This window comes from Pteropus vampyrus, unplaced genomic scaffold (assembly GCF_000151845.1).
Source record: "Pteropus vampyrus isolate Shadow unplaced genomic scaffold, Pvam_2.0 Scaffold1000003510, whole genome shotgun sequence".
In the NCBI taxonomy this organism is placed as follows: Eukaryota; Metazoa; Chordata; class Mammalia; order Chiroptera; family Pteropodidae; genus Pteropus; species Pteropus vampyrus.
In genome coordinates this window covers 26,035-44,132 of record NW_011917912.1, presented here as the reverse complement: position 1 = coordinate 44,132, position 18,098 = coordinate 26,035, and the positions used below count along the sequence as shown (strand labels likewise).

Genomic DNA, 18,098 nt, shown 5'->3' with positions numbered 1-18,098 from the left:
TTGAGTATACTTTCCGCCGGTTATGACTTGCACATGGAGCTAAATTATTATGGAGCATCATGGTATACTTGGGGTTTTGCAGGCATTCATCACTAATGGGTGGCTAAGTGATGTTGTAATCGTAGTGGCAGTCACAAATCGTGAAGCTCGCTCTCCTGCCCATGGCATTAGCTTTTTCCTGGTGGAAAATGGAATGAAAGGATTTATCAAGGGACGAAAGCTACATAAAATGGGACTAAAAGCCCAGGTAAGTCATAATATAAATAATATTCAGGTAATAATTGAGTGTACTGAATTTTTAATAATAAATTATTTACAAATAATTGGATTTACTCAATTATGCCTTATATATAGAACTACATAAAGCACAGTCATACCTTCCAATGCTGAATTCCTAAAGTATGCTTTTCAGAAATGATAATGGAGATTTATTCTACCATTTATGCAATGATATTTCCTTCTGGTAGTCAGCAATGGAATGGAAGTGAATCAGGGTATTTTGAGTATCTGCTTTAGAAATGGCAAAATTAACTACTTGATAATAGGCCATCTCTTTATGAAATCAATTAAAGAAAATTATGAAATAAGAACAGAATATGTTTTTATTATTTGGTAATTAGTAATGTTTTCATTAACCGAGAAAAACATTTTACTTCATACGCATTAGAAATCCTAGGTCCTCGGTACCTGCAAAACTGGACAATATCAGAGCTAGGGTAACAGGGTGTTGCAGTGGGAAAGCCAGAAGGTTTGGAATCCGATGAACGTGGATTTTAATCCCTGGTTTACCACTTGCTGGTTGTATTCATTAACCACTCCAACGTGGCTTCCAGTTTGTTTTGTTTTTATTTTTTTCTTAAAAGGAAATGATAATCTCATCAGGTTATTGTGAGATTTAAATGAGTTAATTTTGTACTTAATTGTATGATCTCTTAGGATACCGCAGAATTATTCTTTGAAGATGTACGGTTACCAGCTAGTGCCCTACTTGGAGAAGAGAATAAAGGCTTTTATTACCTCATGCAAGAGCTTCCACAGGTCAGAAGTATTAAAGATTTCATCTTTTGATTAGATAATAGACTGGAATAGAATAATATAGAACTATATAAATCTATGCATACAAAACTTGTGACACAGCCAGTCGTTTGACTATAACTTAAATTTGTTAAAAAAAAAAAAGTATGAGTATTGTAGGCTAGATAAGTAAATAACTGCACTTGGAGATATTTTATAAGTGAATAGGGAAAACAGTTATTTCAGTTCTGTGATTCCTTCTTGTAATGACTTTAGCTTCTCAATCACAAGCCAAGAATTCTTATCTCTTTGTAAGGAAATATCAGCCAAAATATTTTTCAGGTTTTTTTTGTTTGTTTGTTTTTTTGGTTTTTTTTTTTTAATATAATACCTAAGAGTTGAAGGGGAAAACTATTATGCTCAGACTAAAAAATTTTAGCCATATAGAGTCAGTCCTCACATCTTTATTTTTGGAGTGTGGTTGCTGAGTAACCATTGAGCCTCATATGCCAGCGTAAGAGACTGTACCTGCCTAGTAACTAGAACATGGGCTAAACATGAAATTGGGGACAAGGGCTAAGAACACTGACATAGAAATAGAACATGAAAATCACCAGCAAGATAGACTTAAACCGACTGTGAATACTTTTGCACTAATAGTCAGAATTTAACCTATGACTTTAAAATATTGATTTCCACAGATATATTAGCATAGGTAGTGTGCAGAGATCAATAAAGAAAAGTCAACAACTTCAGAATTTCTTTTCCCATAAATGAGTAAAGAGAAGAGGGAATTTAATGATATATACATTAAAGACAGTCGTTCATAAACGTAAAGGATTTGCTTAAGGGAATTATCACAGGTATGTCAGAATATTCTTGGAAATCTCTATAGAAGCCTTTTTTGTAAAGAGTTAAGAAATAAATCATTTAGAGTTTAATAAAGATTATTTATGGCATTTATTTTCCCTGAAATCATGTGAAACTCACTCGTGTAATTAGAATAATGTTCATGTCCTAATTTTTGGTTTATAGGAAAGGCTATTGATTTCTGAATTAGCAATTTCATCCAGTGAATTTATGTTTGAAGAAACCAGGAACTATGTTAAGCAAAGAAAAGCTTTTGGGAAAACAGTTGCACATATACAGGTAAGCTTGTTGTCATGGTTTAGACGATATCAATTTACCCTTCTGAAATGGGTCTAGGCTTAATATAAATCTAGAGTAATTTTCATATAGGTGGTATTAGAATCCATGGAAGTGGACGAGATCACTGAGGGAGAGAGAGTAGAGAGTAAGAGAAGAAGAGGTCCTAGGCCAGAGTCCTGAGAAAAAAAGTACAAGATTTAAAAGCGGAATAGGAAAAGAAGTGCTTATAAATACAAATGAAAATGACGTCTAAAAAGGAGAAAGCAAATCAGGCAAGTGTTAGCTCAGAAACCGAGAGAAAAAAAGAATTTCAAGTAGGAGGAAGTGGAGCCAAATACCGCTGAGAGGGAGAATAAGATGAAGATCAGAGTGCCTTCTGGACATGATGATATGGAGGTTATTTTGTAGGAGCTGTTCATGGACTGGTGCGGGAATGGTGCCAGACTAGAGTGAGTAGAGGAATAAATGCAAATGAGGAAGTAAAGATACTGATGGCAGGCAACGCTTTCCTGAGTTGGGCTGTGAGTGTTAATTGCGATAAAGGATGGTAACTGGAGGGGCAAAAAGAAGAGGGTGGGTAAGGAGTGGAGGGAAATATTTGGGGCCAAGTGAGATATTTGGAGAGTATTAATTTTTTGTTTTTATTTTTAGGATGGGAATGCTGGAGCTTATCGTAAGGCCTAGAAAGAGAATTTAATAAAGAGGGAAAGATTGTAGATGTGGAGAGGACAATTAACTGCATATAATCTGCGAGAAAGTGTGAGGGCATGGATGCCAACGTACATGGGAAGCTAGGCCTTCCCATACCAACAGGAGAGGTGCTTCCTCCATTGCCTAGGCTCAAGCACAGAGAAGTGCTTGATGGTGTTCAATTAAGGTTGGGTTTTGCTAAGGAGTTTAAGATATTTGCAAAAGAACTCAGTATATGGTGGCCATGATCACTAAATATGACAATCAAATTTTAGACCCTCTAGTTTCTTCTTAAATGAAGGAACACTTTATAAACAATGCAGTCATCAAATTGGTGAAGCATTTTACCAGCAAAAGACTTGGATTTGGAAATCTACTTGAAAAGTTTCAAGTAGAATGATTTGGCTGAAAGGCTTTGTGAAGGGAAGAGGAGAGATGAAACATTTTGGTAGTTTTTCAGGGTCAGTATTATATAAATTCAGGTGCATTTTAAGTCCTAGCACAGCTACTCGAATATCTGTGGTCTAGGCAAGTTGTATTGTCTCTCTTGGAAGTATTTTATTTGTAAGATGTGACTATCACTTCATAGAGGTATTGTGAGGATTAAATGAGATAATACACAGAAAGTGCTTAAAATATTGTCTGGCAAAGTAAGAGCTCATTAAGTTAGCTTTTCTTATAATTTTTTCCTCAGTTAATGTCTTCCTCTGTTTCATTCCAATAAAGGGAGCTGTTTTATCAACTTCTTGCGCCTGGTCTGGATAAACTCCATGTCATTTTGGGACCTATTTGCTACCTATATGTTCATTAAGTTAATTTTTTTCTGTTCTTAAAAAACTTCTTTACATTCTAACTTCCTTATTGACATAACAGATCTAAATACACTTGTTCTGAATCTATAAAAATGAAGCGCACATTTAGTCAAGAAGACATTTTAAAAAATAGTGTGACTTGACTTACCTAAATTGTGATTTCCTTAAGAGTAAGGATATTATACTTTACATTCCCTTTTGTTTATGTGTCACTGATTTGCACATATCAGTGATTCTCAATGACTGCCCTCTTCCCTCAGGCATTTGGAAATGTCAAGGAGGGTGGAGCACTAAGGTATAAAAGCCTTGGAAGCCAATGTCCTTAAATGTTCTGTAATTCAGAGATAGCTTTGTATAGCAACTAATTTTTTTCAGTCAAAATGCCAATAGTGTCCCATTGAGAAATACTGACCTATATGATTCATTCCTTTTTATTTCACCGAGAAAACAGACATTGATTGCTTCTAAAGATTGTGTGCTCAGATGTAATTTGATAGGTATAACTTTGGAAATACAGACTATAGGCTTCTAGCAATATGAAGGGAATAGTACCACTTGGCATCACTCAGTGACTTTCTCAATCATATGCAAAGTAGAATTAGTATCACTTGCTTCTGAAATCTAACCGCTACCACTTTCACATCAAAAATGTTTTTATTAGAACACTCCTGCCTTTAGACCTATTCTGGATACAATTAAAAAATGAACCAAATAGACATATTTTTTTATCCCCTTAGAAATCTACAATTCCTGTGTTTATGGACTTCATATTAATTTACAGCAAAGATGACTATAATATTACCCAGATTGCCAGGATAGCTCAGAATGTTAAATGTGCTTTGACATTTAACCGCGAAGAAAAGAGAAAATTGGTATAATGTTTTCCTGTAGAAGATTTATTTACTTATTGATGAATAAGTAAATAAATAAAGGTAGATAGCAAAAAAGAAATAGGTGCCTTTTTTGGTTGCCTTCTTTCAAAGGTAGTTTACTAAAGTTTCTCTAGGTGGCAGTAGCATTCTGCTTCTACCAATATACTATTCGTATGAGTACTGTTTGCTAAAAATGTTTTGTGATTTCTGAAATATTTCTTCTAATCTTCCTGTTAATCTAGATAAATATCTTTGAATAATGACTTTATGTTCAGTCTAGGAATGTATTCAGAGAGGATGAATGACTAATACATGCTTACATCTTCTAGAGTAGGTACACTATGGTTCTAGTTATTAAATTGCAGTAGACCTCTAAATGTCGTATTATACTTGATCAAATGTTATTTTATGACCATATAACTATTAGTTTTCTACCTTATGCTATCCTTGAATTTTGAACATTTTGGGCTTTTCTAACCATTTAGATGCATTTCACAAAAATTTATTTTTTTAAGATAGAGACCCACCATACTTAAGTAGAAATACTTAAGTAGAAATAGTTATAGGATTTTAATTTCTTTTATTTATACTCTTTATATTTGATTTTCCATGGAATAAACAATAAAACAGTAAAATTCAGATATTAAATAATGATGGCTGTCATCATTATTTTTCATTGTGTCCATGTGCTAGACTTTGATAAATGGATTGTCTCATTTTTTTTTCACAGCAACTCTATTTAATAACTATCATATTTATCCTTATTTTACAGATAAGGCTATTGAGCCATAGAGAGGTTAAGTAACTCACCCAGAATTACACAAATATTCTAACTCTGGAACCTACACTCTTAACTCATGCCCTAGTTCACTACCCCAAAATTTAAGGTAGATAGGCCTTTTTTCTTTCCCCACTTCCTTCACCCATGGGCAGTGAAGTGAAAAGCCAGTGTTTTTTTCTAATGCAGGCTTTAGTTATTCCCTGTGTGGTATGTGCTCTTGATTCTAAGGGTACAAAGTATTAGATAAAGGAGCAGGAGAGGAATAAAATAACACTTCTTCCTTATGTTCCTCTAAAAAGAGAATATCCAGTTCTTAAGACCTTGTGTGTGGGATTAATTAACTATAAAATTAGGTATCAAACTGAACATATTATATTTTACATTTCAGTCATAATATGCTAGAGTATAGCTAATGGTGGTGTTTAAATGGAATACTGGGCTAGATTACCTCTCCAAAGTGTCTTCCAGTTCCATAATTCTATGGTTCTAAGAATTTTGTCATTCAGAACTCTGAAAGAGGCTCTAGCTGGTCCACTTAGTAACTTCAGGGAATTTTTAAAAACTGCTAGCTGCATATTATCTATTAGAAACTATTAATGAATGTTAAAAATATATTGCCACAAGCATGTTGATCATTCACAGAGAGCATCTTGCTAATAATGTGTGGTACAATTAGTAGCTGCCATTCGTTAGAGAATAATTTCTAAAAATATGTCAGTGTCTACAGTGAAGAGCAAAGAACAAATCTGCTTGGTAACACGCAACTCAATGGCAAGAATATGTAAATATTTAATCTCTTTATCCCAGAGAATAAATTATGTACTTTTAGAGGCATTAATACCTTCAGACCTGTGGACCTCACTGAATGCACTGACACAAGAATTCTAAATGAACCCATTCTGATCGGAAATTTACCTTTAGCTTCTAGATGCTCCCAGCATTCCCATAGGAACAGCTCTCACAGGAGAGAAATTGGGCTTAGAGATTTTGATTCTCTCATATTGGAAATAGTGCATAAATTCTCAGATGTGCCATGCACAGTGGTAGGAGTGGGGCAAACGTATTTTGAGACTTATCAGACTTCCCCTTATTTTCCAAATGAAGTATCATGGAACTAAGCCAAGAGTAGGCTTAGAACTGAATTTCGGAGGTTTTCATGGCACATATCTGTTTTCAATATATAGAACAGTATTTCCCCACTGTTTTCATTTCTTGTTCCATCTTTAGATTTTCTCTGAGTGAACTTGGATATGTGGATTAGGAGTAGAAAATTTGTGCTGATTAAAGGGTACAGAATTGGCCTAATTAAACATAAATGAATAGAGAGAGAGATAGAAAAAGTAAGGGGAAGAATGAGAGGGGAAGAAGGTTTTGATGTAACCCAGCATGTTCCGAATTAGAGGCCAGCCACGATGCAGCAGTGGGAAAGTATGGTGTCAGCCTTCCCACTGCTTGGCTTTGGAATCATTAGGTGCCATTCACATTGTCTGTTTCTGGAACAGGATGGGCAGTCAGGTGAGTTTTTCATCAGCACAGTAGTTATGGCGGTATACCTATGAGGAATCTGTCTCTCAGAGCTCTGACTGCACCTGACATACCCTGGTTTTGCCTGGTCCTGGGTCTTGTTAGACTCTTTTCCACTCTCTTCCAGAAATGGAAAGTCCCCAAACTGTCCCCACCACAATGATGCTGAAAGGTATGAGAATGGTTAGAATAAGTAGTAAAGGCAGGGCTAGTGTCCTCTGAGAATCTGGTCCCCAAAGCTTTCCTTTGAGAACTCAATCATGGCTTTGGACTTGCCAGTGCATAAGTAGGGTACATTTAATTTGTAGTTTGAGTTTCACTGAGCCACATTTGTCATTAAGTTCATTTCTTTTATTAGCCGCAGTGAAAGTCTCACTCACGTATTCCACAGCAGAATAATCAGAATTATTTTTCAATCTGAATTTCCACAAGGAAGGTAGAGCGAGCTGACATATCTGGGCCTTGAACCTAAGAGCTCAACTAGAATGGGGTGTATTTTTGGAGATTACTTAAAGTGAAAAGCCAGTATTTCAAATTCATCCAGTTTCCTGAAGGAAGTTCAAGAGTTGATGCTAAAGAGACCAGATGTAAACTTAAAGTTCAAGGCATGAGAGCCAAGAGTTAAAAATGCAAGAAAATTTGATTGAAGTGAGTAGCAAGAACAATTGAGAATGGTATAGATGAAATGATTCCCAAGAGTACAATTGGTCGTGTGCGGCCAGCAGGAGGAGGTACATAGGTATGATAACATTGTCAATTCCTGACCACTCAGTTTAAGTTAGGAACTGCTAGACAGGCTATTGAGAGGGAAAAGAGGGAGAGTGGACACAGAGGTGGAAGAGGTTGGGGGGTACTGGACTTGGATCTTGAGTGCTCTGATTCTGTTATTTATTGTGTTCTGCAAGTCTAGATTAAATACTTTGCAATATAAAATAATATTTTTTATGTTATCCTTTCAGCTTGCTACTTTATTACTTTACTCCAAGACAGAGAAACAGACTAGAGAAATATGATTACTTAATTTCATTAATAAAGAAAAATTCTTCATGAATTTAGGTTCCAGAGGAAAATAGACGTTTTCAACAGGCGCACCACAAGATGGGGCTCACACATCAAAGTAGTGCTGTTTTTCAAGAAGCTTCCCTAAATGGTCTAAATTTTTAAATCTAAAACATAACATTTATATATTTATTCTTGCATCTTTTAGTACAAGTTTCCTTAGCAACGAAGTGGGCTTTAAATTTTCACTTTTTGGGTAACATATGCCCTTTTTTGGAGAAAGAAACCCTAGTTAATTCCACTTTAGTTTTGCTCTAAAAATCTTTCATTATATAATTTTTGATATGTTAGGTGACTCAAAATATGCTCTTCTACCATGCTCATTTTTCTCTTTTGTTTTCTTTAAACTCAAGACAGTGCAGCATAAGCTAGCAGAATTAAAAACGCAAATTTGTGTAACCAGAGCTTTTATAGATAGCTGTCTCCAGCTACATGAAAGGAAACGTCTGGACTCTGCCACTGCTTGCATGGCGAAATATTGGTATGTGTGCTACGGTAATTGAAATGTGGTGTTTGCGTAGAGTGTTATGGAATTCTTCCAACTTTAAACTCAGAATTGAGGGTCTTAAAGGAAGAAGGCTGTGTAAATGAAAACTAGCAGTAAGGAGCAACTTTTTAAAAAATGCTGAAAGGTCTCATTAAGCCTATTTATAATGTGCTAAAAATTTCTCAAGTTTGTATTTAACTTTTTAGCATGCCATTGAAAATAAAATACTAAGAGACTGAAGTGGGATGACTGACTAGTTCATTCAAGTAAGTATAATGTCAAATTATCTGAAGAGTAGCAGTGTAGTGAGACCAAAAACTTACAGTAAAACTTAGAGTCCTGAGGTAGTCCTAAATCTTTCATTAAATAATTAAATTTAATTATTTAATGAATAATTATTTAATTAAATAAATATTTATTTATTAATAAATAATGATTTATAATTATTTATTAATTAATTATGAATAATTATTTAATTATTCATAATTAAATTTAATTCTCTATGGGCTAATATTTCAATGTCCTTAAAATGAATAGATCGGTCAGGATTTTTCTATTTAAGTTATTCTTCAGATCAAAGAAAAATTTCTGAAGAATTGACTATCCAATCAAAAGTTGCACATGCTCTATTAAGTGGAAGGAAAAAATGTCCTATTAACTCTAAAAAGACTTTCATTTGTATTAAAAAACAAACATTCCCACATCTCATTAGCCTAAAAATAACCTAGAAAGAATTCCTGTCATTATTCAGTAACTTATGTTCAGTTAAATCAGAAGTAGAATGCAGAATAGTGTTTTGTGTAATGATTCTAAAATAATAGAATTGCCAGGTTGAAAGTGATGTGAAATTACTAGGAACTTGCACTTTGGGGGAGACATTTTAAATTTATAGCAAGTTCTTTGACTAGTTGGAAAAAGTATAAAAAATTTTTAGATATATTTGGCAAAAAGGTATTTGGATAGCTATTGACCTTATTGTTCTTTGAAAACACTAGGTTTATAAATACACTGGTATTTCATATGGAAGCAAAGGAAGCAACTAGTTACAGTCCAGTAAATATTTCATTAGTTATAGCGCAGTAAATATTGCCAAATACAAAAATTTATAGAATTCCAACTATTGTTGCCCCTGAGTCTTGTCTGTTAATCATTATATTGTTACTGCATTTCTTAGGAACATCCTCACCTCCACTATGGCTTGAGTTAAAAAACATTTTTGAATAGGAAAATGTGTCTATGCTTATTTTTGTTCTATGTTTCTTGCTATTTAAAAATAAGTTGAAAAGAATTTTGAACTAATATTTTCATGTTAAGATGAATGAAATTCCTTCCAGTTATCTTACAGATTTTAATTATAGTTAAAATTATTGCATTAAGGTCAGAAAAGCGTATGTCTCAAATATTTTATGGTAATATACGTTACTTCAGGAACAATAGTTTCCAAATAATCTTTAATACATTTTCTATATGACGTATGTACTTTAATAGTAGTCTGCCTCTTAGATTTTTCACTTTTACTTTCAGTTTATTTCTGAAAACCCTAAAAAATTTTTTCACAGTTACTGAAATTCAGAATTGCAGACCTCAAGTAGGGAGGGACATCTTTGGAGGAAAAAAAGGTGTATTACAAAGGCAAAAGGAAGTAGATGGCTATATAATTATACTGTTAACTTAGATCATATAGAGAATCTAAATTAGACCAAATTCAAGTTTTAACTATATCTGTTTCAGGCCTAATATAAAAAAAAACCTAATAGTCTGTGCTTTCCACATTTTGTTTCTAACCTTAACAAAAACCCAGCCAGAAATATAATTGATGAAGAAAGTATTCATTACGTGAGAACTTTCCTGAGATTTACTTCATATGTAATTTACACACAATTACGATTATATCTCTGGTTGGCTAATATGCCTAGTTTTAATTGTTTGATGAATATATGCATTTGATAGAAAAATTTGTTTCCTGATTGTGAAGCACCTCATGCAAATCCGTTTCAAATGTTCCTTTTCTGCTTTTTATTTTGGTCATTTAGGGCATCTGAGTTACAAAACACTGTAGCTTATGACTGTGTACAGCTTCATGGAGGTTGGGGATACATGTGGGAGTACCCAATTGCCAAGTGAGTATGGCTGTTGTATTATACTCTTCTAGATGATGTGGAAAAAAAAGGACAATTACTGTACTTTGTACATTGACCATTGAGAGAAAGGAAGTGCAACATCTTTACATTTTTCAACTGACCATAGAGTATATTCAGGCAGATAGAAACAACTTTATACTATCATTTCACCACTAGGATGTTGTCAGTTTTAAAGAAAGTAAAGAGACCAATATACTAAAGTTTGATGTTTGGCTTTATTTGAATTATTATCTGTTTTTAAATAGTTCAATAATGTTTTGTTTTATTAACCACTAGGTTTTCTTTAACTTTTTACTATAAGAAACAATGCTGCAACAAATACTTTTATACATTTATCTTAGATATATGTGTTTTCAACTACAACAGGATATAGTCCCAAGAGTAGTATTGCTAGTTCAAAAAGTATGCGTATTTTAAATTTTAATACATGTCCAGATTATTTCCTTCAGTTTATAGCAACTCATACTCAAATGAACAAAGTCTGATGACTTATCCCCTTAAGCTATGAATGTATTGCCTTTTAAACTTTGTGCTAATCTAATAGGTGAAAAAATAGGTTATTATTCTTCCTTTAATTTGCATTGACTAGTAATTATTTTATTTTACATTTTATTTTATATTTTCTTTTCTTTTATTATTTTATTTTATTTATTTTTTATTTTATTTTATTTAACTGTAGTAGGAACACTTAATGTGAGATCTCCCCTCTTCACGAATTTTTAAGTGTACCATAGAGAATTGTTATCTATAGGTATAGTATTGTGCTACAGATCTCTAGAGCTTATTCATCTTGCTTAATTGAAATTTCATGCTCATTGCTTAGTAACTCCCCATCTTCCTCTCACCTTAGCCTCTGGCAACCACCATTCTTTGTTGATTCTGTAAATTTTACTAGTTTAGATAAATCATAGAGATGGAATTGTGTAGTATTTGTCTTTCTGTGAGTGGCTTATTTCACTTAGCAGAATGTCTTCAGGGGTCTTTCAGATTGTCATATATTGTTGAATTTTCTTCCTTTTTCAGGTTGCACAGTATTCCACTGTGTATATATACTACATCTTCTTTATCTATGTTCACTTGTCCATGAACATTTAGTTGTTTCCACATCATGACTATTGTGAATAATTCTGCAGTGAACATGTGAATGCTAATATTGCTTGGAGGTCTTGTTTTCAATTCTTTTGAATAAATACCGAGAAGTGAGATTTTGGGATCATACAGTAGCTTTATATCATTTTTTGAGGAACCTTCGTATTGTTTCCTACAGCGGCTACACCATTTTGCATTTCCTGCAATCATGTGTAAGCGTTCCAATTTCTCCACATCCTCACCAATACTTGTTTCTCTGGGGTTTTTTGTGGTGGTGGTTATTAATAGACATCCCAACAGTTATGAGGTGATATCTCATTGTGGTTTTGGTTTGCATTTCCCTGATGTTTACTGACACTGAGCATTTTTTTTTCAAATACCTTTTGGTTATTTATATGTCCTCTTTGGAAATACTTAGTTTTTTTAAAAAAACTAAAAATAAGGGGGAAGGCACTACAGAAAAAGCAACCTGCATATGAAAAGGATCTAATTTGTCATTCTTAAATATTTGATTATTTTCCTTTAAAAAACAAAGTATTAATTTTTTCCATATAGAATTTTTATTTCCTTCATATTAAGAGAAATCAAATAACTTTTTTTATTATATTACATATGAATCTTCTTGTTATTAGTTCAGAGCCACAGCAGTTTGTCAATAGGCAGCATCTTCTTCTGTATTTCTTCCTCCATCTTCATAATTTCTTCTTTCCTTCTTTCCATAGTCTTTTGCCTCAGTAATCTCCCCATGGCATTTTTCCTCATCACTCTTGAAAATGTATTTTCTGTTATTTAGCAATATTTTCAGTTTGTAAAATTTTCCCAAGGAAGTGTACTATATCAAGAGAAGTCCAATTTAGTTTTGAATCTGGGAATGAGAATGTTATGAGCTTCTAACAACTTTTTTGAATTTTAATCTAAATACAGATATCTGAAGGGAAAATTACCAAACTAGTATTCAAACTGACTTTCAGATTTATCATTTTGACAAGCATAATTGAAAACATTTGATGCACTTATAGTCCTTAATGAGAAAAATAAACATTAAAGTTACATTAAGAACAGAAGTTTCATCAGATACAATTTACTAATTTTCTGTAGCATTGAGCAGCTTATAAAGTTTTAATCACAAGGTATATATAATTTATAACCTTTCATAAAAACTCAGCTATAAGTAGGGCTTTTCTCTTCCTTGAGAATGTAGGCATAAAGTAGTTAAATAATTTTTTTTAAATCAACCCTTGGACTTGGATTTTGGTATATCCCTTTAGAACTACTTCAAACAGGACTTCATCAAAAGCAGATTTATTTTTTATCTTTGTGCAGTCATGAAATCAAAAGTAAACATTGAGTTATGCTGGCACAAATTAAATCATCACTGAAAATTTTCCTGGGCATTTTCATGTTTTAGTCACAGTATTAATCCATCTATTCACAATATTCACAATGCTAGGAAAGTGAAATAATAATGGATGTTTATATTTCTCTAACAGTGCTGTTACAACTGCTGCTGGGAAAGTAGATATGTAGTGGCTCAATGTTTGTCTAGTTTAGTTCAGGTTCTAAGAAAGGCATATTAGGTGATATGCTATATACACGACCCAAGATTAGAATGTAGCATAAGTCTTGGTCTCTGTATTCTCAGAAGCTATTTATTCAGGTCAGTAGCAAGCAAAAACTGGAGCTTGATGGCTTAGTATTTGAAATTCCTGATTTCAGTTTGAGAGACATATTTCCTTTCAGGAAAAATAATCCCCTTTTTGACCAGCTTGTTGTATGAACTTTTAAACTAGACTGCTATTTCTCTCCCCAAAGATATAGGGAAGGTACTTTTTATAAGATAACTAAAGAGAGTAGTAGATAATATCAAAAAAACTAATTAGACATATTAGGCAGTGGATGTGTACAGATTATGATTTAATAGAAAAAAAATTCTCACGTTCCTTATATACTCAGATGAAGCTAAATTGTACGTGTGTGTATGTGTGTTGCTGACCCTTGGTTTCATAGAAAAAGAGGTACTTTTTTGTTTTATTTCATTTTATGTTTTTTTGTTTGTTTGTTTTTAAATAACTGTTCTTTAGCATAAGTTTATTTGTCTTATTCATTGGGCTTGGGGCCTGTGAGAAGTAAAGCTTAAGCCTTGCCACTTCAGGACTTCTTTGCCACGCTAGGAAGAGCACCCTGAGATATAGAGCTTCATCATTTGTGTGGTTAAACATTCATCCTGCTGCCTTTCTCTGTTAATTTTAGTTGGTGACTAAATTTAATTAGTAACCTATGAAAGCTCTACTAATCTCTGTCATTACTTATTCCATTGGAACTTCTGTAATGTGGGGAAAAAAAAAAAAAAAAGCCCAACCCACTTCAAAAATCTCTAAAAGCATTGAGATTACTGAAGCAGGCTGAAATGTCAAGTAGGTCCTTTAAATGCAAGGGCTGGATTTTGTGGACCACAGTGTAATCTATTCAAAAGAAAAAATATATTTGAAAACACAGATGTCCCTAGATTTCATGTTCCTTCAGCAAATAGGTATCGAGGCAATAAAATTCCTTTGTACTATAGTAAATCAAATCAGTAAATATTTACTGGGTGCTCGCTCTTTGCAAAGTCCCATGATAAATATGGAGAAGTATAAATCCACAACTGGTCATGTTCCTAGAGAATTGGCACATTTAATTTGTCTCAAAAATTCAAATTTGAAAACCAGATTTTATGCTGGACTTTGAATTTTTCTGCCATGAAGTTCCAAATAACTAGCCCTACATTCCTGGATCAGTGAAAATATTGTTATAGAACTTAAAAAGATACTTGCCAAAGTGGCAGGATACCTACCTTCTCATTCCAGTCTGCCAGTTACCTGTCATTTGACCATTAAGTAGCAACCATTAATTAGTAAGTGCATTAACTTCTCTGTACCTCAATTTGTTTATCTGCAAAACAATATTTATTCTCCCCAATCTCAGAGCTGAGGATACAATGAGAAAAAGAAAAGGTGAACACAACTCTACAATGTCATAGTTACTGTCATTGCTACCAAAAGTAAATTTTTTATAATGTATTTTTCATTTTTTTTTTTTTTTGTGCCAGTGCACTCAGCCACTCAGTATTTTAACCTCATACATTACTGAAGTGACTGTTAACCATTTCCAAGAAATAAGTTACTTGTTAACTTTGTGGGAAGTAATATTTTTAAAGCATGATTTTATACCTCTGATGGCAGCTATGGTCGTAGGAATCTAAAAGGATGTGCTTTATTTCTCTTTTGTTATCTATAAAACCAGTAGATTTCACCTACTTTGGAAATCATTAAAGATAATGAGAAATTAAAACATTCCATCCATTTCTAAATCTGAAGTGGCCTTTTTTTCAAATGATATTATATGTGTTGAATGTTACAAAATTAAATCAAACAAAACAAACTTACAAATGTTCTTTTGAATTTGTAATCTCTTCAAGCAAACTAAAACAAAGCTATACAGATGATCACTATCTTAATAGAATGTATAATTATACCAATCGAGGATGAATGCCATACTGAAATAATAATTTATGAAAAAATTTTATTGTTTAGATTTCATGAAATGAATATTTTAAAGTAAGTAATAGTTATGCGGTGAGACAAAATTTATAATTTCTAGTATCTTTTATTTATTCATTCAATCATCTTCTGATTTATCCAGAGCTTATGTGGATGCCCGAGTTCAGCCAATCTATGGTGGTACCAATGAAATAATGAAGGAGCTGATCTCAAGAGACATCATCCGTGATAAATAGACATCTGCCCACATCCTGGATGCCTATTATAACTAATCTGGTTTTAAATCTCCTCAAGATAAAATGTAACCTGGAAAGGGAAGAAACACCAATCATGTTTTTATATGCTTTCTTCTAGAAAAAGAAATAAAATGCAAAGATAAGATTAACACAGTGGGGGGAATAATCTTTGAATCCAATAGATCAGTAAGCAAATAAGTTCTAGTAAATAGAGAAAATAAATAAGATAATTAAGATAATAGATAAATAAATAAATAAATAAATAAATAAATAAATAAATGAGATGATTTCATAGTAAGTGCAATAAATTAAAGTAAGAAAGTGGGGAAACATTTGATTTGAGACTTAAAAGTAATTATTATCAAACATAAAGTATTAATTTGTAAACTAGTAAACTAGCATCATGTCCGTACTTGTTTTTCTTTGCATAAACTGGTAAGATAGTGAATAAAGTAGTTTTTAAATGGAAACAGATGTTCAACTTAGAAAACCTAAACATTTTTTTTGGTGTTGTTGGTCTTAAACATTATTTTGTAATGCAATCATTACAACAAGATAGAGCAGAGGGAAGAGAAAATACTTTGATGCCATTCTTAGAAGAATACACCTTTGATTTGCTCTTGGGTAGAAGTTTGTATTATTGCCAGCTTGAGTTCTTGCTCGTAGGCTTTAAATACATGCAAAACAGGTTAAAATAAATTTTTATTAGATATTACTATATTTGCAGCTTTCGCCTCCCTCACACTACCAGGAAACAGTATAGGATTAGATAGAAAAACCCTCATCCCTCAGTCCCTTTCTCTACCTTTCCCAGTCTTAGAAGAAACTAGATGTTAGGAATACAACATCTATAGGATGAAAAGTAAATTCGCATAGTAGGAAAAGCCTGCTTTGTAGTGGTAGACAGACCTGGGTTTGAATGATAACTCTACCATTTAAGAGCCTTTGGACCTTGGGCAATTTATTTAACTTTCTGGGATTCTTTCAGGTGCAAACGACAAAAGAAACCCAGTTCACAGCATCCTAAGCAAAAATTTGAGTGTGCTGGCTTAAAAGGATTGTAGAGTAACCTATATAATCTAAAGAACCGTGTGAACTAGGGTCTCAAGGGCCTGATTCTAGAGCTTAAACCTGCCAGCACTTACACCATATACACTTATTTTTACTTTTCTTTGCAAATTGGCCTAATGGATACTTCAGAGAAATTTCATTGCAGGGCCTATAAAAATGACTGTGGGCTGTTCCAGGCCCATATCCTTCAAAGCAATGTCATTATAAGGAGAGAGAGAGAGAGAGAGATACAGAGGCAGACACACACAGAGCTATACAGCTATTACGGTCCACTAGAGCTAGGAATAGGTTCTAGTAATTTTTATATGTAAGAAAGTAAAAGGACTTCTAAGTTATTTTATTGGAATGATCTCTGGAATGTTTTCTGTCTCTTCTAAACTGGTCATTTATCTTCCCAACTAGTCTTGTTTTACAGCCACAAAAGAAGCATGGGTTATACCATGTGCTCAAAGCTGAAAGCAAAATAGGGAGTTCAGAATGTGCTTCTTAACCTTTCATTTGGTTTTGATTTCTTAAATAGTTATCTTTGTGTTTTGCTTGTGTGGCTTTGATTGTTGTCCACTGGGGAGAGAATTTAGCATCTGTATCTCACACAGTGCTAAGTGCTCAAGAAACGATAAAGAGTAGTGTGCAAAAGAACAGACTGGACCAACATAGCAAGAAAGCCATAGTGTGTAAATAATTAATGAGAATCAAAAAGCCTGAGTAATTTTGGTTTTTGGCTGAGAGTTTTAGAATAATAATTATTGCTTTAAAATTATTTTTGCCCTTTATTTCTTTGATGTGTTATTGAAATGATAATATGTAGAAGCTGTTTTGATTTGCTGTTGTAAAATCTAACTGCAAATCTTTACTAATCTAGTAAATTTTGTAGTTTATTGCACAAGGTATAAGATTTCTAAGAGACTAGATTTTTTCATATGTCAGTATTATTTTTGGCACACGCAGCAATTATTTATTTAGAGTCATTGGAAAGATTTGACATTGAGATGGAAACTAACTGTAGGCCTATCCTGTCTACTGCTTTATAATACATGTTGAAAAGAGGTTCTGTATTTTTGAAATCTAATTTTCCATTTTTAAGAAAAAAATACAGAAAACTTCAAATGTACACAAAAATAGGAAGACAGTATAATGAACCTCTAGCTTCAACATTTCTCAGTGTATCTCCCCCACTTTTTTTCTCAATTATTTTATTTTTTGAATTTTCATAAGATTTTATTTGAGCCTAACTGAGGACAATTGTTGGGAAGCAAGATCTCAAATTCTTCTTCTCAGTTATTTTAAAGCAAATCCCAGACTTAACCCTGTTTCTTATACAAACATATATTTCAGAGTATGTTTCTAATTGATAAAGATTTTTTGATATAACCACAAAATCATTATTAAACTTTAAAAACCTAAATTTAACATATAGTTCCAAATGAACATTAATTTTTTCTTGGTTATATCAAGAATGCTTTTTGTGGTTAGTTTCTTCAAGTCAGGATCTAAACGAGGTTCACAAATTACATATTTTAACACAAAAATACAGTCTCCTAAGTCTCATTAACAGCCCTCTCTTTTTTCCTTCTCTCTAAACTTTATTTTTTAAATTAACATACAGCAAATTTGCCCCCCTACACACTTTTTTT

General features: G+C 33.0%; 1 protein-coding gene across 6 annotated transcripts in view; it reads left to right on the top strand.

Moving 5' to 3' along the window:
- The window catches only part of ACADL (acyl-CoA dehydrogenase long chain), a 36,121-nt gene that overhangs the window by 13,537 nt on the left and 4,486 nt on the right, over window positions 1-18,098 (top strand). For 4 of the 6 annotated variants that reach the window (XM_011387352.2, XM_023527064.1, XM_023527065.1 and 1 more), the window contains 5 exons: window positions 83-247; window positions 937-1,038; window positions 2,050-2,163; window positions 8,255-8,382; window positions 10,422-10,508. In XM_011387352.2, the coding sequence (XP_011385654.1) occupies window positions 83-247; window positions 937-1,038; window positions 2,050-2,163; window positions 8,255-8,382; window positions 10,422-10,508 (596 nt within the window). Of the gene's footprint in view, window positions 1-82; window positions 248-936; window positions 1,039-2,049; window positions 2,164-8,254; window positions 8,383-10,421; window positions 10,509-11,552; window positions 11,748-15,299; window positions 15,534-18,098 lie in introns of those variants that run through there. The other 2 variants (XM_011387350.2, XM_011387351.2) reach the window with 2 other exon arrangements.